This window comes from Zalophus californianus, chromosome 17, assembly GCF_009762305.2.
Source record: "Zalophus californianus isolate mZalCal1 chromosome 17, mZalCal1.pri.v2, whole genome shotgun sequence".
In the NCBI taxonomy this organism is placed as follows: domain Eukaryota; kingdom Metazoa; phylum Chordata; class Mammalia; order Carnivora; family Otariidae; genus Zalophus; species Zalophus californianus.
This window is the reverse complement of record NC_045611.1, coordinates 16,593,410-16,614,747: the sequence shown is the minus strand read 5'-3', so window position 1 is coordinate 16,614,747 and position 21,338 is coordinate 16,593,410. Positions and strand designations below refer to the sequence as shown.

The window sequence follows — 21,338 nt, the reverse complement described above, 5'->3', positions numbered from 1 at the left end:
TCTGCTTATTTGTGTCACTAGAACTAAATCATGGACATAATGTTCATAATGCAGTAAATATCAGCGTAACATAGTGTCACTTGTGAATTGTCCCAGTGCTCTAAGTACTTCTTTAATCCCCATTTGTTTTCATGCCATTCTAGCCTCATTCATTAATAAAATTCTATTTTTACTCCACTTTCAGGAAATTTTTTTAAATTAATATTTTATATCAAGATCAAATACTTATGGAAAAGTGCCTTTTTACCATGATAGTGCCCCTTTCTTGTAATTTCATTTTTCACTATTGCCAAAAACAAATACACAAATGATTTCACTAGGCCCCAACTTTAGCTTTTTCATTTAGCCATTCTTTTCTCCATTTTTCGATCACGGTAGAAAACAACTTCATAAATTTCTCCCTTTGGCGTAAGAGTAACAGAGAAGATACATTGCTAGAATTGTTCCTTTGAGCGACGGTAAGGAATAGATTATAGAATTACACTGTTTCAGCTTTATATAAATTATCTAAATTTGTCTTCATCTTGACCAACTAATGATAGGTCTTATCTGAATGCTAATGAAAATTTTACTATCTGTGAGACTCCATGTACACAAATGTTTGTAGTTAAATTTCAGGAAGGAAGGATTTAAAGCATCTTCTCTGATCTTTCTTATTAGATGGATGAAAACCACATAGTTCAGGTAAAAGCTGGTAATGTCAACTTTTCTAACTAGACAAGGCCATGTAATTCATTGTAGTGCACCGCTCACCTGTCAGAACCTTCGTAATCTTTACGAAAAATAGTGTCAAAGGAAATAAGGAAGTTATTTTGGAATCCCACTAGAACAAAGATAATGATTCCTTTCAACAGGATGCAGTTGGATTGAGTGTCCCTCTGTTTTTTTGTTAATTTTGCCTCTTTTGTAGCTCCTTATCGCAGTGGTGGTGCCTATCGAGAGAGCAGGATAGCAGTAGCTTGGGGATAGAGCTGCTTTCCCCCTGTGAGTATTTCTTTGACTTAGTGGCTCTGAAGAATACAAAGCTTTATGCAATATTCTTAATACCCTCATGATATTATGCACTTTAATCATTCCAAAGAAGTCAAGAATGCTCTGTGGTGATGATTCCTTCTTAATGAATACATTTAACTCTTTATGTCCCTTTTTACTTTGGATAGCCAGCTGGGTGTAAGTGTTACGTGAATATTTTCTAAAATGACTGTGTAGTAGGACTTAAGACTTTGAAATGTAATTGACTATATGAGGAAATTATTACACTTCAGCAAATCATTTTAGAAATATTAAATGTTCAGCTTGCTAATCTATATGTTTGAGACTTAATTAAAACCAGCTCTCTTCCAGTATATTTTGTGTCATGTTTATAAGACCCTTGTAGTATATAGTTTTCTACATAAACAGTATAAACCAGTGGTTTTCAAAGTATGGTCCTCAGCCCACCAGCCAACGTCAGTATCACTTGGGAACTAGTTAGAAATGCAGATTTTGGGCCCTATCATAGACATACTGAATCAGAAACTCCGGCATGGGGCCTAGCAGTCTGTGTTTTAACAAGCCGTTCAGGTGATTCTGATGTACGCTCTTTTGAAAACCACTGCAGTAAGTGTTATACAGTTAATATCTAGAAAGGTCCCCTCCCCAGTCATACAAACAGTTATTATGTATATTGTTCTTTATGTAAATTCAGCTTAACCTGGTTATCCATAATCATTTATTGGCAATGATAATTTATTCTCAGTACTGCCTATAGAAATATAGTATGTTTTATATACATAAACAGTTTAGTTACTGATAATTCAGTTAACTTAGTTTGGCATTTTACTACCATGCACTAAAAAGTTTACATTAAATGACTGATTTAAATATATAGGTGCAATCTTCTATATTTCTTTTAATTGTTATGATATTTAAGTAGCTAAAACAATTGACGGGTGCTAAAGTCTCCTGTTTATCCATGAAATGGGTACATTATGGGCAGTGATATTACAAGCTTTCTTTTCATTGCCTCTTACTTTACCAGCAGACCACAATTTTGGTCTGGCTAGACCAACCCTCAGAACAGCATTCCTTGTATTCATATTTGTATCTGAGATATTAAACAAGATGGCTGGCCAGGTCCACAAAGCACCTTATTTAATTTCTTTTTTAAATAGGTGAAACTTATTTAAAAGTAGCTTGGTTTGTATGAGAACTGATACAGTTAGCTATTCTTGGAACTTATGCTTCAGACAAGCATTATTTACTAAAATAGATATTGGACAAGACAGTGCATTATATAATCTGGGCACTTCTCCCTTCCCAACTGTAAGCCTCATGGTGAATATAAACTAACAAGATAAGTAGATTTATCGATTCACTTTAATCTCCATGTGTAATTCAGTACCTCCATAATTGCTGTAATCTTCCTTCCACTGTTTACAAATCACCCAATTAACTCATGGAAGAAAAATGCACATTCAAAATAAAAATAATTGTATACTCTATAAAAATCACCACTGCTGTCTTTGCTTAATACTAGCAGTGGAAATGTAAGTGGCTTACTCTACAAACCTTGGTGCTGGCAATACATAGGCAAACTGTGGGGAGATGCTCTAGGTACATTCCTCCTTTCTTGTTCCCTTTCCCCTCTTCCCCACTTTATTGCATAATATATTCCTGTATCCAAAGCATTCTACCACAATTCTATTTGACTCCAACTTGTAATATCTCTTTTAAAAGACCCGTGTTTAACCGTATCATCCTTGCTCTCTTTTTTCCCCAGAAGGAATTTGGTTTGAAATAGTCTATAGGGGTTGCTTCTTATTTTAGCTGATGAACCTCAGGACCACACACACACACACACACACACAGACACACACACAGACACACACACACACACACAGACACACACACACGCACAGACACACACACAGGCACAGACACACACACACAGACACAGACACACACAGACACACACACACACACACAGACACAGACACACACACACACAGACACAGACACACACAGACACACACACACACACACACACACACACACACACACCATCTCAGATGTTTGAGAGTGGCTTTGGAATCAGACTAATGCGTTCAATAAAGAACTGTCCTGCACTGAAGTGTTTATGACTTTAGTAACTACAAACTGATTCCAATGACATTGAGCTAATTTCATTTGAGCTAATGAATGTATCTGCTCACCTTGTTCCCTTCTAATTGATAAGCTCCAAGTAGTAGCTACTTTTTTGGGTCAACTTTTACTGAGTTTTATTCACTTCTTTTACCTAGTCTTTTAATTAACATACTGCAAATATTTCATTAACAAGTGCTTTAGCTACCATTCTGCCATTTAAATTTTTTAATTTAATTTTATTTTGCTTGAGCACACTGGTCAACCACTGAACTGCCTTCTTCCATTGTCCTGCAATGATATAAGGATTACATTTTTGTGTATATGGCTTTCATAGTTGGGATTTCAGAGCACTGACACCAGATATTTTCAGTTTGTTCTGTGGGGGAATTTCATTTGCATCTATGTTTTTAGCTATCTGTGATAACTTGTTAAATATTAAAAAGATATTTTGCTTCTATTGGAACATTTGTATACTCGCAACTATATTTCTGTAAACAGCTGCAGTCAAAAATAAAACATTGAAAGTTTTCATTTTGCAGTAGGTAACTGTCTTTTTTCCTCAAACTTTGTGAATGAATCCATATCCATGAATGTCAGTTTTGAGCAACATGAGTATGTGGCTGAAATTATAAAATCATTTGGAAAAGGTACGAAAATACAGATCTATTTTTGAGCATTTACTTTGTGCGTAGTAGTTTCGCCGGGCAGCGTACAAAGTGACTCAGTGTGGTAGCAAATCATGTAGCACAGAGGTGATTTTGCTAAAAACCACATCTCCCCAGCTCTCAGTCAAACATCCAGAGGCAATAATCTCTTTTTGTTGTTGTTCTGTCAGTTATTTTCACATACATAAATTGGGGTTTACCAGTATGTGGTATCTATATAACATATCACTAGCAGTATTCAAAATGAGACATGAGCAAACATCTATATGTCTATGTGCCTTAGAAAAAAAATCTCTGTCCACCTACTAGACTCTGGGGAAATATAAGTGATATTCAAAACAAATATAGATGATACAGAGATACCATGAATTTGATATATAAATAACTGAAACTTCAGAAGCAGTGCTTTGAACCGTATGCTCTTATACCTTCTTATCACATATAGTCTGTGTCTTTTGACTCTGAAAGTGACTGAATTTTCAACATACCCAAATGTATACACACATGAGTTGTCGTTTTAGGAGGCTATATATATTTCAACGATGCTGCCATTGTTCTAAATGTGTTTAAAAGTTGTTTTTTGGCCTTTATTGACTCCAGCAGCACTGGAAAGGAGTGATAATGAAATGAAATTCAGTAAGTATAAGTATCAAAAAGGGTGGCGGATGGGTTACATGGGTGATGGGTATTAAGGAGGGCACCTGTTATGATGGGCACTGGGTGTAGTAAGTTAGGAATCACTGAATTCGGGCGCCTGGGTGGCTCAGATGGTTGGGCGTCTGCCTTCGGCTCAGGTCATGATCCCAGAGTCCTGAGATCGAGTCCCGCATCGGGCTCCCTGCTCCTTGGGAGCCTGCTTCTCCCTCTGCCTCTCTCTCGCTCTCTCTCTCTCTGTGTCTCTCATGAATAAATAAGTAAAATCTTTAAAAAAAAAAAAAAAAGGAATCACTGAATTCTACTCCAGAAACCAATACCGCAGTGTATGTTAATGACCTAAAATTTTAATTTAAAAAAAATTTTTAAATAACAGTAATAAAAGGGTAAAAAAAAATTAAAAAATACTTGGGTCCAAAAAACAGCCTGTATGAGCAAAAGATTGATCTGAAGTTGAGACTCTTAAGTGGCTGCCAGAAAAGCTGATGCAATCCTGGGTTACATAATTAAAGTTACAGTGTCCAGAACAAGGGAGGTGGTTGTCCGGCTTTACTCCAGGCTGGTCAGAGTACTCCTCTGTCATGTTGTAAGGAGCAAACACATTCTCAGCAGCCATGGAATCGGGCCTGTAAGAGAATCAGAGCATCACTTATGCCTGCTCGGGACACAACAAGGACTCTAGAAGTATAAAAGTAGCTACAGTTTCTCAACAGCAACACTTAATGGTCTTGCTCTCAAGAAGAGTTGTTGATTGCTGCTCTTGTGCCCTCTTTCATGGTGCTGTTGTCCCTGCTTCTACTGAGGCGATACACTGTAGTATTTAAAAACATAGGCTCTTGAGTTTGCCCACCTCAGTGGAGTTCTGGCTTCTGCACGTGCTGTTAAACTCTGCATTCCTCCATCTCCTTACTTACAAAGTAGAAACAAAAATAAAACCCTCCTCTTAAGGTTATTGCAAAAATTAAGTAAAGGGGCTCCTGGGTGGCTCAGTCGGTTAAGCGGCTGCCTTCAGCTCGGGTCGTGATTCCGGGGTCCTGGGATCGAGCCCCACGTCCGGCTCCCTGCTCAGCGGGGAGCCTGCTTCTCCCTCTCCCTCTGCCTGCCACTCTGCCTGCTTGTGCTCTCTGTCTCTCTGTCAAATAAATAAAATCTTTAAAAAAAAAAATAATCCATGTAAAATTACTTGGTTCCTGGCACACAGTGCCTAGTAGGTGTCACCTTGTTTTAGTATTACTAGTCCTGACGCTGCTTAGCTATTCGGTCCCTCGTGCACTAGATCCCATATCCTTTTGTGCTTTTTTTTTTTTTTTTCAAAGACATGTTCCTGTAATTGTCTTCTTTCTCCAGTATCAAAACCTTTTCTCTCTGAGTCATTCCTACTGGCATATAAATTTGCTGTAATGTCCCTTATCTCTTAAAAAAAATCAAATAACTTTCTTTGACCACACAAGTCTGTACACAAAGTTTCCACTTCCTCTCCTTCCATTCTTTCTTGAACCCATTCCAACCAGGCTTTCATGAAACCACTCCCCCGAAATATCTCTTGTCAAAATTACCAGGGGCCTCCACGTGACTGTATGCAAAGGTCAATTCTCAGACCTATCCTACTTGGCTTATGAGTACCATTTGACATGCTCGATCACTCCCTCTTTGAAACACTCTCTTCTCTTAGCTTTCAGGACCCCACGCTCAGCTCTCCTCCTCTGCTGGGCACTTTTTTTCATTCTCATCTTCTTGACCTAACACCGGAGAGCCCTAGAGGTCAATCATCAGATCTCTTCTCTTTCACAGTTTATTTCCTAGGTAATCTCATCCGTGACATTGCATCATATACTGTCTCTTTGGCGAAGATTTCCATATGTATGCCTCTAGTCATAACTTCTCCTCTAAGTCCAGGTTCCTATTACCCTGAATAGACATCCATCTCAAATATAAAATGTCTGAAGTCAAATTTTGATTTCACCCTTCCCGACCCCAACTTCTGCCCCCAATATGCTTTCCTGATTCTTGATTATCTTAGCAAATGGAGTCTCCATTCTTCCAGCTGCTTAAGCCAAAATACCTTCGAGTTATTTTATTTGACCCAGATCCAGTCCTTTACCAAATACTGTTAGGCCAACCTTTGAAATATATTCAACCTTATAAAAACATCCACTTCTTGACACCTCTGTTGTTCAAAGCATTTAACTAGATTGTCACACTTTCCCACAAGCATAAGCCGTGCTTCCATCGTTTTATACTTGATTCCTCACCTACCAGCCAGAATTAAACATGAGTCATATTATACCTCTGCCCAAAACTCTCCAGCCACTTCCCATCTTTATTTTCTTACAGCGCTTGTAAGGCTCTGTGTAATCTGACCCCAGCTATGTGACCTAGCCCTCTCTTCCTTTCTCTGCTTTAGTCACACAAATGTCTTCTCTCTTCCTCACACTGCATGTTCCTGCCTCAGATATTTGCCCTCTGCCATCACTGCTGCCCAGAGTGCCTTCTCTCACGCATCTACAGCTCGCTCTCACTTTATCAGGTCTTTGCTCAAACGTCGCCTTATCGGGCAGATCCTTCTTGATCACCCTATGTAAAACAAAACTACGTACATTCCGTCTCTCTCTTACCCTGCTCTTTCTTCTAGCACGAAGTACTTGGTTTTGTTCATTGCTGTGGTCCCAGTGCCTAGCTGGGTACCTAGCCCACTGACTGGGTAAATCGGAATACATCGGGCAAATCACAATAAATACTGCTGCCCCTCGGCATTTATTTAATGAATTCTAGGTTTTTCTTGATTTCTGTAACACTCTTACCTGGATCTCTAAATGTCCTGTAGATTCCCTGAGGATCTTAATAGGTTGTTCCTTTACCATTCAATATGAAGCAGCCCTGTTGGGAGAGCTCTTAAGTCTTACAGGGATCTGGCCATTTGTTTTTAAAGATTTTATTTTTTTTTAAAGATTTTATTTATTTATTTGAGAGAGAGAGATGAGAGATAGCACGAGAGGGAAGAGGGTCAGAGGGAGAAGCAGACTCCCTGCTGAGCAAGGAGCCTGATGCGGGACTCGATCCGGGGACTCCAGGATCATGACCTGAGCCGAAGGCAGTCACCCAACCAACTGAGCCACCCAGGCGCCCCTAAAGATTTTATTTTTAAGGAATGCTCTCCACCCAACATGGGGCTAGAACTCACAACTCTGAGATTAAGAGTTGCATGCTCCACGAGCCAGCCAGGTGCCCAGGTCCATAATTTATTATTGCACGCTCTGATCCCGTCTTTCCTAGTAGATTCCACTTTTACCTGTTCCCAGTTTCAGGCAACCTTGCTTTGCCTAATAGCTCATTTCCTTACAATGCACCACAAGAGGGCGGCCTTTCATCATATTCTACTTGAGTTATGAGGACAGTGAGCCACACTTCAATAATTGAAATTGGAAGTATGTCAGAATTGTTCAGTTAATGAAACTCTAGGATTACAATTTCATCCCCAAAATTGTGGGACCAAAACGCATCCAGAAGGAAAGTCATCAGTTTAGCTATGGTAGAGAAGAAAACCTTCCAGAGTGTTCTATAGCTCAGAAATAAAATACTATTTGTAGAAGGCTGTTGTTAAGTATTGGGAGTAACTATTTCTTGAATTCATTCATTGCAGCAGATGTGTACAGATGTGTTGGCTTATTTCTGCAGACATTAAATTAGAAGACTGAGACAAAGAAGAGACTTTTATTATCTTCATTTGAAGGTATCTGCAGGTACTGTATACAAACAACAAAAGTTGAAGAGTAACACGTTAAGCGTATTATTAGTCACTGTGCAGTAATTAAAACCAGTATCATAAACAAACACAGATTAGTAACTACCAAACAAGTCCCTTGGGTCAGACAGATTCAGTCATTTCTTTCTTTGAGCAATTCCCTTCTGCCGTAAGCCACAGAGAGGTAATTAAAAGAAAAATACATCATTGAAGAGTTGGATGCTGTCTTGCCAGATTTAGCCCTAAAAATTTGTCCCTAACGAGAGGAATTAAATTGTGTAGAGGACCTTAAAGATTATTGTCTGGCATCTTTCTACTTCTTTCCCTGCTTTATATCCTAAGTGGCCTCTTGAGCCTAATCAGATTTTGCCATGATAGCAATCATAAGAATCAGTTACAATTAATAGAAGTATCCAAAAATACATGAATAGAGTCTATTCTGTCTCCTAGTCATTCCTTGTGGAAAAAGAAAAAAAAACACATCTTAAAAAAACACAAATCTTAAAGACTAAAGCAAGTCAAGGAAGTCTGAAAAAGAAATCTCGATTTGGCTACACTTTAGAAGGAAACCGAGTCTTGTGAGTCTCATTTTCTGGCTTTGATCTGGTTGTCAGTTGGGATGGACTTGCCCAAATGATGGCCCACAGAAAGGCCAAATTTCTTGTTTTTCCACTCATCCTGCACTTCCTTTTTCATTAAGAATCCTGCCTGGAAGTTTAAGTCAAAGAGGCTACTTGGAGCAAAATACAGTGGCGTCTCATCCCAGATATTCTCCAGGCGTTTCTTCCATCCTTCCAGTATCTGAATTCGGGCCTCCGTGGGAGTGTGGCCAATGCTATATGTCAGCTGAGGTTCCAAGACTTGGAAGCCACAGAAATGCAGAGTGCCGCTCTGGGGATACACAAAAGCACAGAGATGAGTCACAGAACAAACCCTACACAGCTTGTACCATATACAAACAGCAAAAGTTAATCTAGGTTTTCCAAAAAGACACTCCGATATGGGGGCCTGAGGCCTCCCCCTGGAGAATCAATTCATAGCTATTTTCTCTCACCCGGTCTCTATTCCTAGCCGTTACCTATTTTAGCCTATTCAGCCGAGCTCTTTTTTAAATGAATAAAACCCTGAAACCCTGCCAGCCTTGGGATCCTCTGCCAAAAATGCTGGAAGCTCTATTACATAAGGGAGTTTCAGCCTCTTGGCAGCTGACTCTTGCCAAGGCATGCGGATGTGCCTTTTTCTGCCTCTCCGTTTAACCAGATGAGTCTCAAGAAATGATTCTTACAATTTATTCTCCAGTATTAGTGGTCCGCTCTTACGGGTGGCCACCTCATTTGCTCTTCTCTCCAACCCTCTTCCTTAGAAGAGATTATCTTGATAGTCCAGTGGCCAGCCCCCAAAAAGCCTCCCTCAGACACTTCACTCTCGTTAGCTGGACTAAATCATTTCTTACAATTTTCTAGTCGTTTGTGAGGCTGTAGCAGCAACTTGGAGAAGGCCAGGAAGCTGAGAGAGAGGTATCGGTCATCTGAAGAGGACCGGGGCGCATGGCTATACAAATCTAGGGGTTACCTGCACTAGCCCTTGGTTAGGAGGTGGCCATGCTTGCACGTGGGCATACTCGGGTTATCCTTGCAGTGCAGGCGCTGGGGAAGACAAGCCCTAAAAGGGAGCTCCCTGGAGTTCCGAATTATTATGTGGCTCTCATCCTCACACCTCAGGTCTGTTTTCAGCTGCGATCTTGAGGATCTGGACCCCACAGAAAGCTCATCTGATTAACGCCCCCTCCCCGAAGAGTCATTGAAAACAAGTAACCTGAATTGGCCAGAGAACGATATTCATGTCTCCGTGGATACCCTGCAGGGAATACATGGAGCCACTGCCACCAGTGGTGATGGAAAGCACAGTCTTCTTCTTCTGTAAAAGGCAAGTGGTTGTTACCCTCCACCTCGCCACGGTGATAGGAAGTTAACGAAACAGCCCCAGGGAAAGGCACACACAAGCGCGTCCACCTGCCACGGACATCACTTCCAGCACGGGCTCCTCTAAGCCACTCAGTGGGACTCCAGAAGTCACACCCAGGGTGACTCCGCACTGCTGGTGGCAAATCAGGGGACTATATAAAACCAGTGCGCAACTGCTGGTGCCTAAGCGGGGCTCTGTCGCTTCTACCTGTCTCTCCACAGGGCTACGCGCGTATCCGGGAGGCCTCAAAATGTTTCTTGCGTAGCAGCTGGGTCTCTAAAAAACTAAGATAGACTTTCTTTTTTTTTTTTTTATTTTTATTTTTATCATGGAAAATGTCAAACATACATAGAGAAAATAGTATAATGACGCTTCCACCACCACCCCACCCCCCCCAGCTTCAACACTCAGTATTCGCTTTAGCTCCTACCCTTGCCCCTTAGGTTCCTGGGCTATTCTAAAGCAAGTCCTAAAGTCCTATCTAAATATCTACTAAAAACTTCATTATCCATCTCTCCCAGGAGCCTGACCTGAGTTTCTAGTTGTGTTCAAAACTCTGCCTCAGGACACAATCTACCCAGAATCTAGCTGATAAGAGAAAAGCAGAACCATCCACCTACCCGGAAAGGTCCCTTGTCATACATGGCAGCATACGAATAAGCAAACTCCCCTATGAGCACTCGCTCGAACCAGCCTTTCAGGATGGCAGGGACTCCAAACCACTGCAGCGGGAACTTTGGGACAGAGGGACAGAGAAGTCAGATCAGGAGCACCACCGGTCCAGAAGGTGGCTCAGGTGCTTAGCAGCTGCCTGGGACGTCACAGAAGGGCAGACCTTTCTTGGGGCCCTTGTCATTTCTTCTGGAGGAGTTAGCACATTAAAATTATTGTCCTTGGTCAGTCAACTTGACACTCCTATTTCTGCCTAAAGAAAGAGCTACCGGTAGGTCTGAAGAGAGCCACGTGCAATTAAGATTTGTTTCTATGAGGGGTGCCTGGGTGGCTCAGTTGGTTAAGCATCCAACCCTTGATTTCAGCTCAGGTCGTGCTCTCAGGGTCGTGAGATCAAACCCTGCATCGGGCTCCACCCTCAGCAGGGCATCAGCTTGACATTCTCTCCCTCTCCGCCTGCCCCTCCCCCCCAACTCTCCCTCTCAGATAAACACATCTTTAAAAACAATAAAAGGTTTGTTTCTTTGAAACCACATTTAGCAGCAAAGTGTAAACAGCAAGGATTGCAGACAAAGTTTGTTTCAATGTGTGATGCCTAAATCAATATTTTCTGAAGAGCTCACTTTAGTAGGAGTGGTATCAACAAATGAAACAGTGGGACCTTGTATTCACAGATGTAAAATCCTATCATTTAGAATAAACAGTGCATGAGGATGAACTCATGCAGGCAAACAAATGACCCGTGTGACTAAGGTTTATCAGGGAATTCCCATGAGAAAGTCTCGTGGGGTCTCTTGTCCTGATAAAAGCAGAACAGGGGGGCGCCTGGGTGGCTCAGTTGGTTAAGCGACTGCCTTCTGCTCAGGTCATGATCCTGGAGTCCTGGGATCGAGTCCCGCATCGGGCTTCCTGCTCAGCAGGGAGTCTGCTTCTCCCTCTGACCCTCTTCCCTCTCGTGCTTTCTATCTCTCATTCTCTCTCTCTCTCAAATAAATAAAATCTTTAAAAAAAAAAAAAAAAGCAGAACAGGGACTATACCAGTATTTCTTCTTCTCCTTGACAGGATTTAAAGACAATGACAAATGGAATATGCCCACATGAGAAAAATTAGGACAGAGAAGGAATTTGGAGGACTTGATATCTTTCTCTGATATGTGAATGGTTATTGACCTATAGGAGAGGGGCAAAGGGGCAGGGTTTTCGAACAGAAAGAACACGAGACCGAAAACAAGATTGTGTTCTCACCCTGATTCTGCCATTGACGTGATGCAAGACCTCTGCCCCATAAGCCCCTTACTTTCCCTAAGTTTCATGTGCCTGAGCTGTGGAAAGAGGGGCTTGAGTAATCTCTAGAGGCTTCTTTATCTTTATGACCCTGCAACTGTGAGGGGCCAGACCGCAGCTTTTAAGAGAAATGTGTAGGTTGTTTAGACAAGTAGATTTGGTCCCTGTGAGTGTCCTGCAGTCAGAGCTGAAAATAGGATTGCTTGGCTTGCAGGATATTAAGAGTTTATTCTTCCTCTGGTTGTTCTTGGAGAAGTGAGGAAAGCGAGCAGGGGGGCTAGCCCACATGGCATCTCCGTATAAATCAAAATGCTCCTCCTCAGGACACTTAATTTGCATGTTGAAAGACTATCACAGGGGCACCTGGGTGGCTCAGTCGTTAAGCGTCTGCCTTCGGCTCAGGTCACGGTCCTAGGGTCCTGGGATTGAGCCCCACACCAGCTCCCTGCTCGGCGGGAAGCCTGCTTCTCCCTCTCCCACTCCCCCTGCTTGTGTTCCCTCTCTCGCTGTGTCTCTATCAAAATAAATAAATTCTTGGGCGCCTGGGTGGCTCGGATGGTTAAGTGTCTGCCTTCGGCTCAGGTCACGATCCTGGGGTCCTGGGATCGAGTCCTGCATCGGGCTCCCTGCTCCTTGGGAGCCTGCTTCTCCCTCTGCTTCTCTCTCTCTCTCTCTCTTCCTCTGTCTCTCATGAATAAATAAATAAAATCTTAAAAAAAAAATAAAAACAAAATAAATAAATTCTTTAAAAAAAAGAAAAAAAACTATCATACATAGTACACTGATTCTTCTATAGTAAGACTTTTCCTGTCATCCTTTGGTAACATGTTATAGTAAGTCTACAAATCTGCAGTGTATACATTGCCCTTTGATGTTGCTATTTCACACAGCTGTACTGATAGTAAATTAAACTTAGGCATCGGATAGAAACTAAATTAAAAGACCACCAAGGTCTGTTCCAATTCTAAAATATGAGATGCAGACTTGAAAGCTACTCCTGCCGCTGCCTTGGCTGCATGAGGATAAGCCGCAGCAAAAAACGGGCTCCAAGAAGGCATCCTATGGGGCGCTGGCTAATGGCGTGTGGCTTTGATCTACAGCAGCAGGCCTGAGGGTCTAGATCTAAAAGTTTAGATTCTTTGCAGCTGATTGAATAATTGCAAAAACCACAGCTGGCGTCACCCTCCTTGTGCAGTTTCCAGGGTCCTAGACATCCCACGTTCAATATCAAAAAGCTGGTGAGAACTGGGAGAAGCAAAGTCACTGAGTCCAGTCTGGCATTTTCAGGAGAGAGGCCTGACAAGAAGCATATGCATGTCCAGGACTGCCTGCCCAGCAGGGAGACAGCTTCCAGGAGAAGAAAGGCCCCGCTCTGCGGCTGGAACACATTAAGCAGGGCCGCGGGCCCTTCAGCTGGGAGGCTCCAACTGCAGAGGTCAGTCTCCCACGCTTCACTCCACAGACCAGTCGGGGTGCTGAGGCAGAGAAGGGGGGGGAACGGCAAACTACGAGAGATCCCACAAGGAATCACTCAGGGAAGAAAAGCGCCAGGCTCACGTGTCATCTTTGTAGTCCCCTATTTTCAAAGAGTAGTACGGCCAAGGGCACCGGGTCTATAAAATCTGTGTAAGAGCGCACCTTTGAAGTCATCACCCTTCTTTACAGAGAATGCGCTCAAGTGGGTAACTGACTTTTCTAAGATCACATAGCTGATGAGGGGACTGGGCTCGGGCAGTGAGAACTCAAGGGTCCTGACACCCCTTCTGATGTCCGACCACACCTGAAAAATCACAAGGTCTGCGGCTTCTAGCTTCTTTTGTTCGGCCACAATATCCGGGCTCAGGCGGCCTTCTTTATAAGCCAGCACAGACTCCACGGGATACTGGAAGGTCCCAGGGTCCTTCAGTGGGCCTGCCAGGAGGAAAACGACAGGCTGAAGCCGGAAGGGCCAAGGCTGGGCCAGAGAACCCACCGGTGAGACGTGCCACGGAGACCTCATCAAGGGGGGCGGTGGCTGGTCCTACCTGTGATGTCCTTTCTGGAGATGACAGGATTGAAGTTCATGGCGTAGAGGTCCGACACGGTGACCTCCCATCCTTTCCCCTTCAAGGCCTCTACCGCTGCCTCCTTCATGGCATAGTTGAAGGATGTCTTCTCTGGGTGGGCCAGGACGATCAGTACTCTTCTAGCTGCGCAGGCACACACAAGGCAGACAGAGAAAAGCAGTTACCGCGCAGCAAAACTTCAGCTCCAGGGCGGCCAAGTCAGGATCCACAATGCAAGAGTCGACTTCAGGGGCGCCTGGCTGGCTCACGTTGGAAAAGCCTGTGACTCTCGATTTCGGGGTCATGAGTTCAAGCCTCACGGTGGGCATAGAGATTACTAAATAAATAAATAAACTTAAAAAAAAAAAAGGGAGAGTTGACTTTGTTAGGCATTGGGGGATGCGCTCCCCCCACTGAGGCCAGAAACTTACTTTCTCCTTAAAAGTACCCACGAATAAAGGAGGCATCTTAACTAATTTTGTTGGCATATTTAATTGGCCACCTGCATGAAAATGGAATTATCCCCTTAGACAACTAATACAAGGTGTTAGGAGTCAGGACAGTGGTTCCCCTTGTCAAGGGGTAGTGACTAGAAGGTCAGAGAAGGGGCTTTGGGGGTACCCGCAATGTTCTGTTTCTTGATCTGGGTGCTGATCACACAAGTCTGTGACAAGTCACTTTGAATTTGTGCACTTTTCGGTGCATCTATTGTATTCAATATGTATTTTGAGGTTTTTTTTTTTTCCACTATCCCACAAACACACCACCTAGAGCAATAAATTCCTGGCAGAGTAAAGATCTAAAGGGAGAATTTGTATAACCTCAAGACAGAGAATACTTTTTAAGAAAGACTAGAGATTCAGAAACCATGGAGGAAAAGCTTGCCAGATAAAGCCACATAAAAATTAAAAAATTTGTGTGTACCAGAAGGCATCATAAACAAAGTCAAAAGACAATCAACAAAGAGATGATATCTGCAACTCTTACCACAAAGGGTTAAAATCCCAAAGAATGCCTACAAACAGAAAAAGACCATGCAATAGAAAAACAACTCAAGGTCATGAGCACACTATTCACAGAGGAAGAAATGCCCCACCCAGCACATTAAGGAAGTGCCCTCAGGAAAAGCACATTTAAATGAAATATTTACCCATCGGATTAGCAAAGCAGCTCTGTCCGTGGAGGGTGACTCTTGATCTTGGGGTTGCGATTTCGGGCTCCACGTTGGGTGTAGATTACTTATAAATAAAATCTTAAAAAAAAAAGGAATGGCAAAACAATTTTAAGACAAGCAACACTGAGGGCTATGAAGATTGCAGGAAGACTGGCACCTTGCTGGTGGGACTATGAACTGCCTCCACCTTTGGGGACAGTAAACAGGCTGAATCTCTTTAAATTTTAAAGACACATAAATCTTAGGGGCGCCTGAGTGGCCCAGTTGGTTAAATACCTGACTCTTGAGCTCAGCTCAAGTCACAATCTCAGGGTTGCCTGAGATCGAGCCCTGTGTCGGGCATGGAGTCTGCTTAGGAGTCTCTCTCTCCGTCTCCACCCTCCCTCCCTGATGATTCTCTCTCAAAAAACAAAAACAAAAAAACAAAATCCCACACATAAATCTTTGACCTAGCTCTCCAACTTTGGGGAATCTGTTCTATAGACTGAAAGCATGGGAACTCAAAGCTACATGAACAAGGATGCATCCTGTATTACTCTTTTCACTGGCAAAAATGGGATACAACAAAGTTCAGTATCTGGAATATATTGACTCCTGGAATCAAGGCAGTAGGAAAATGGTCAAGGGTTGTGCACAGACCACAGAACATTCATTTGCAGTCAACAGAGCAGGCTTGCTGCTTTGCCCGAGGGAAAGGGTAAAGGGGAGATTCACTACCCAACACACCACCAAGTCACTCGTCGCCAGGTCCTTCTTCATGGACAAACCCGCAGTCTTTGGACTTGAAGGGTTCAGTGGCCCTTCCTGACACTTAACTAGCTACATGGCAAGTTTGAGTTCAAGTCCCACACTGGGTGTAGAGAGTACTAAAAAAAAAAAATGCGTATATATAGAGAGAGAGATTGAGAGAGAGAGAAATCCACACAACCATGTGCAGGCAGCAGGGGGGGGAAGGACCAGAGAATGGCAGAGAGTGGCATATCCCACCACCACTGCTCCTAGTAACTGGCATCACTACCTCGTTTCTTACTACTCCTAACAGTTGTGTCCACGGGTGGAGCTCCAGTGGGAGCAGCTGCTTCGGGTTAAATTCAGCCAGGTGTCGGCTTCCCACCCCAGCCTGCCCGAGAGGAGCGTTGCCGAACTTGCTCGTGGCGTTTCAGGCTCTATAAACTCAGAGGCAGGGGAATCTAAGTTTGATAAGGGATTTAAATGCTATGAAAGTGATTTATCTGCTTTGGACACCTGGGGAAAAGGGAAAGGAGCCCCTGAAGCTGCCTCAACAAATTCCTACCCCCGTTTTTCTTCTTATCAACCCAGGACTTCCCACTCTCGGGAGAAATGTGAGTATATTAAGTTCTGATGAGCATTTTCTCTGTGACTTACCTTTGCATTAGTTATATCAATGTTTACTGAGTACTGCTTTGTCAGTTTTTATTTTCTTGGCTTTCCTACCTATATATAGATATAAAGTTTTGTGTTTGGTTTTTTTTTTTTACTTATCAGTATAAACAAGCATTTCCTAAGTAGTAAAATATAAAGGCACTTCACATAAAATGAGAAAATCAGGATATCGGTCCCTTGCTTTCAAGGAGCTCATCAGCTACTAGCTATATAAGATGTCTGATACCCTCAAACATAAGCCATGTGAGTCAAGACACAAACAGGAAGGACATATTTGCAAGAAATATAACTAACAAAGTTCAGTATCTGGAATATATTGACTCCTGGAATCAAGGCAGTAGGAAAATGGTCAAGGGTTGTGCACAGACCACAGAACATTCATTTGCAGTCAACAGAGCAGGCTTGCCGCTTTGCCCGAGGGAAAGGGTAAAGGGGAGATTCACTACCCAACACACCACCAAGTCACTCGTCGCCAGGTCCTTCTTCATGGACAAACCCACAGTCTTTGGACTTGAAGGGTTCAGTGGCCCTTCCTGACACTTAACTAGCTACATGGCAAGTTTGACTTTCTCAGGATTTACCCTGAGGAAGGCAGTAAGACACGCACACAAAAAACTAACAGCGTTAGCCTGACAGGGGAGGCAGGGGACAAAATTCCTGAGGAAAACCGTTCACTTAAGGGCTGGCCGATGAGGAACGGCTTCAGAAGGCACTGCCACTGAAGGAGAGAGGTTTGAAAGACCAATGGGGTTATCATCAGTCCTTCTAATTTAACATTCATTTCTGCTTGCCGGGCACATCGTTGACCTCACAGAAGCCATTGTATGTCCCACAGCTGAGCCTGCCCTTGATAATGCAACTCTCTTCAGATTTCAGTCCGTCCCTACGTGAAATATGCTCCCTGTTCATCCGCCCTTCTCTGTGTCCTGCAATCTGGTGTATCCACCCTCAGCCAACTTCTTCTCTCCCTGTGCACTGCTCGTGTTCTCACTAACCCAAGCCTCTGAGCCTCTCCACCGGGCTTGAGTGAGCACCTCCTACCCACCAGGCACTGCTCTAGGCATTTGGGATACACCAGTGTGCAAAAACACACAATTTTTTTTTTCCCCATAGAGCATACATTCTGGTGGCCAAAGCATCCCGACTGTTTCGGGGGACCTGACCTCTGTCCTCATTCTAAGGCTCCAATGTTCCTATGATTCTCTGCCTTCTAACTCAGGCCAATCTGAAACCAAGTTTTCACGAACATTCCAGACTGGGTGGCTCAGTTGGTTGAGCGTCTGCCTTCGGCTCAGGTCATGATCCCGGGGTCTTGGGATTGAGCCCCACGTCTGGGCTCCTTGCTCAGCGGGGAGCCTGCTTCTCCCTCTGCCGCTCCCCCTACTTGTGCTCACTCTGTCTCTCTCTCTCTGTCAAATAATTAAAATCTTTAAAAAAATTTTTTTAAAAATTTAAAAAAGATAAAGCTGGCAGAGAGAGAGAGAGGGGTCTTGGCACCTTGTTTTAATGTAAAGCACATCTAGATGTCTTTACCAGTGACAGATATATTACCCACGCGATCATTCTGGCAGGAAGAATAAGCAGTCAAGGAAAACCTATCACATATAGAATAAGGGCAGGCCCTCCTATCCGTTTTGTGCATTCTGTTTCTGCTAGTGCATTCACAATCGCTAGTCAGAGGCACCTTGTGGTTGCAAACAAATGCTTTGGAGGCACAGGATATTGTGTAAGATTGTAAAATCAGGAACTAGCTCTTGCCCTATACTGGAGGAGTGCCAGTGCCCTCAGGACAGCTAAGAATGAAGTAGAGAGAACCCACCCCTTAAGGTGCAGGCAGGAATCCTGGTCAGTTGCCCTGCGGGCTCTCCCAGATGCTTCTCCTCTAGGTTTCTAGAAATTCTGGGTGGGCTGCAGCCTTTTTCACAGAGATTCTAACTCTAGTTTGTCAACTGCAACAGAAGCTCATCCCTCCCTTAACTTTTGGCAAGATGAGATTCTCTGCATGTGTGTTTTCAGAAACAGAACTAGGTTCAGAGGGAAGGAAATTGAAGGTAGAATTCTGTCCCAATTGAGGACCATGGCTTTCTAAATGGTAGCACTGACCCATCTGGAAATGAGGCTCTCTGGGAAAGAGCTCCCTGTGCCTGCAGGCCTTGCAGCTGGGGTGTCTTAGAGGCCATGCGTACATCAGATACACTTGTGACCCGTAAGGTCCCCTGGGGTGAATGGTGGAGAGGGGAGGCTCTGTCACTCCAAGTGGACCTGATACAGGGATCCGGTTTGCCCGATCCAAGGGTCGCGATCAAAACTGTCTCCTGGCCAGGCAGCCTGGGGCTGGTCTCTATCAAACTAAAGGGAACAACTTCCCAGCTCCAGTCATCACCGGATCTTTTAATTTCCCTCCCACAGCAGAGAATTCACCTTTTTAAACGAAATCACCTATCTTTATTGTAAATACTAGCAACTTATACCAAAATGTTTTAAATTCTGTAAGGCCAAACAAGGTGTGCCAGTGGACCAGATATGGCCTCGGACGACCGGTTTCCGACCTGTTTTGGAGGGAATTTTTTTGCTACCGAGATCAAGTCTCTTTCAAACCCCCACCCCGGTTCGTGGGGTTGGGGTAGAAAAAGGAGCTCCCCTTCCCGCAGTGTCTCGTCAAGGGCTCCTCCCGGGATCCTAATGCCTTTGCTTTTTCAGTTTGGAGTCACGGAGGAAAACTGAGAGCTAAACCCCTCGGGGCTCCCGCAGACAAACGAGGGCTGGGGGCGCCTCCGCTGGAGGGCTGGCGGGGGGAGCACTGCTCTGGAGCGCGGCGGCGCGGCACTCACCAGCCAGGCCTCCGGCGGTGCGTTGATTGGCTGCGCTGCTGGTTGTCAGGGCGACACTGGCTGCGGCAGAGTCCTCTCGGGGGTGGGGGACAGGGCCGTCGGGCAGAGGCTGGGGTCCGGGGTGCCGCCTGCCGAGCGCCCGCCACTTTATAGCTCCCCGCGCCCGGCCCACTGGAGCGGGGCCCGCCGGGGCGGAGCCAACCGCTGGGACCCTGGGGCGCAGGGAGGGGCGCGCCGGGGCTGCGGTTCTGGGAAGGGGAGTCTGGGAGCTGGAGTAGGGACCCCGAACGTGGAAGAAGGGGTCCCTAAGGACGCAGGGGGCGGGGGAGTTGGGCGCGGCTAAAGGGTCTGGGTGCGGGTGGGAGGCATGCCCATCTGGACTCTGTCCAGAAACCACCTGGGGCCAGCAGGGGGAAATTTCCGGGGGAGTCACGGCGCGCCCTGGCGCCTCCCTCAGCCTCGGGAAAGCGGCTTCGCACGGAATGGGGCAGACCCGGGGGAGGGTGTACAGGGTTGTGGTCCTTAAGCCTCAGATTCGCTGAGTCACTGTGACTTGGAGCTAGCCGGCCTGTTCCAGGGAAAGGAAATTCGTTTCTTTGGCAAGGTTCAGATTCGGCCCTCGGGGGTCCTGTAGGATGTATTTCCCTTGGTGTCGGGAATCGAATTGGTTTTGTACCCCAGGAGCTAGTCCAGGCCTGGTGGGGGAAATAGCAGTAACAGGGAAGCATTTAAGAATAACCAAGACGAATGGACGTGGAGTGTGGCTTGACACACAGCCCTACTTGGGGCAACTGAACAGAGCGAAGAGAAAAGTTCTAAATCTCTACCAGTGAAAGTTGAAGTCTTTATACTACAGGTTTTATTGTGCTTGTTTTAGTGTGCTTTGCAGATTCTGCATTTTTATCTTTTTTTTTTTTACTATAAATTGAAAGTATGTGGCAACCTCGCATTGAACAAATCTGGCACCCTTTTTCCAACATTTGCTCATTTTCTGTGTCACATTTTGGTAATTCTTGGAAAATTCAAACCTTTTCATTATATTTGGTGTGGTGATCTGTGATCAGGGAGGATAACTCACTGAAAGCTCAGATGATAAGCATTTTTTAACAATGAAGTATTTTTAAATTAAGGTATGTACATTGTTAGACATAATGCTATTGCACACTTAATAGACTATGGGGTAAACATAATTTTTTTTTTTTAAGATTTCATTTATTTATTTGAAAGAGAGCACGCAAGTGGGCTAAAGGGCAGAGGGAGAAGCAGACTCCCCACTGAGCAAGGAGCCGGATGTGGGGATTGATCCTGGGACTCAGGGATCATTATCTGAGCCAAAGGCAGCTGCTTAACCAACTGAGCCACCCATATAATTTTTATATGCACGGGGAAACCAAAAAAATCATGTGCCTTTGTTGGCGGTTGCCTGCAACCAAACCTGCAATATCTCAGAGGTACGCCTTTGCTCTCAAAGGGGAAGGAAAAAGAAATAGAACTTGAAAGTTATGAAAGATTAGAAATGAAAACTAAGAAAATTCAGAGGGAAGGGAGATGGGAGGGGCACCCTTAGGGTAGGGTTTGCAAAATTTAACGGTGTGCTAAAAAACTCGGTAATCAAGGTAAATAACTATTTTTTAAGTCTTTTTTTTAAGATTTTATTTTTTAAGTAATTTGTATACCCAACATGGGTCGCGAACTCATGACCCCAAGATGGAGAGTTGCGTGTGCCACCGACTGGGGCAGTCAGGCACCCTGATAAATAACTCTTTACCTCAAATG

The 21,338-nt window shown here is 44.1% G+C and overlaps 1 protein-coding gene across 1 annotated transcript; it reads right to left on the bottom strand.

The window, feature by feature from the left end:
- Nucleotides 1-8,137: 8,137 nt before the first annotated feature.
- NQO1 (NAD(P)H quinone dehydrogenase 1) lies at nucleotides 8,138-19,750 on the bottom strand. The gene is made up of 7 exons (XM_027619580.2): nucleotides 19,563-19,750; nucleotides 15,304-15,405; nucleotides 14,133-14,297; nucleotides 13,889-14,019; nucleotides 10,773-10,886; nucleotides 10,003-10,104; nucleotides 8,138-9,078 (listed from the first exon to the last, which is right to left on the bottom strand). The coding sequence occupies exons 2-7, from the start codon at nucleotides 15,305-15,307 to the stop codon at nucleotides 8,773-8,775; spliced, it is 822 nt and encodes a 273-aa protein (XP_027475381.1). The 5' UTR covers nucleotides 15,308-15,405; nucleotides 19,563-19,750; the 3' UTR covers nucleotides 8,138-8,772.
- Between the last annotated feature and the right edge of the window lie 1,588 nt (nucleotides 19,751-21,338).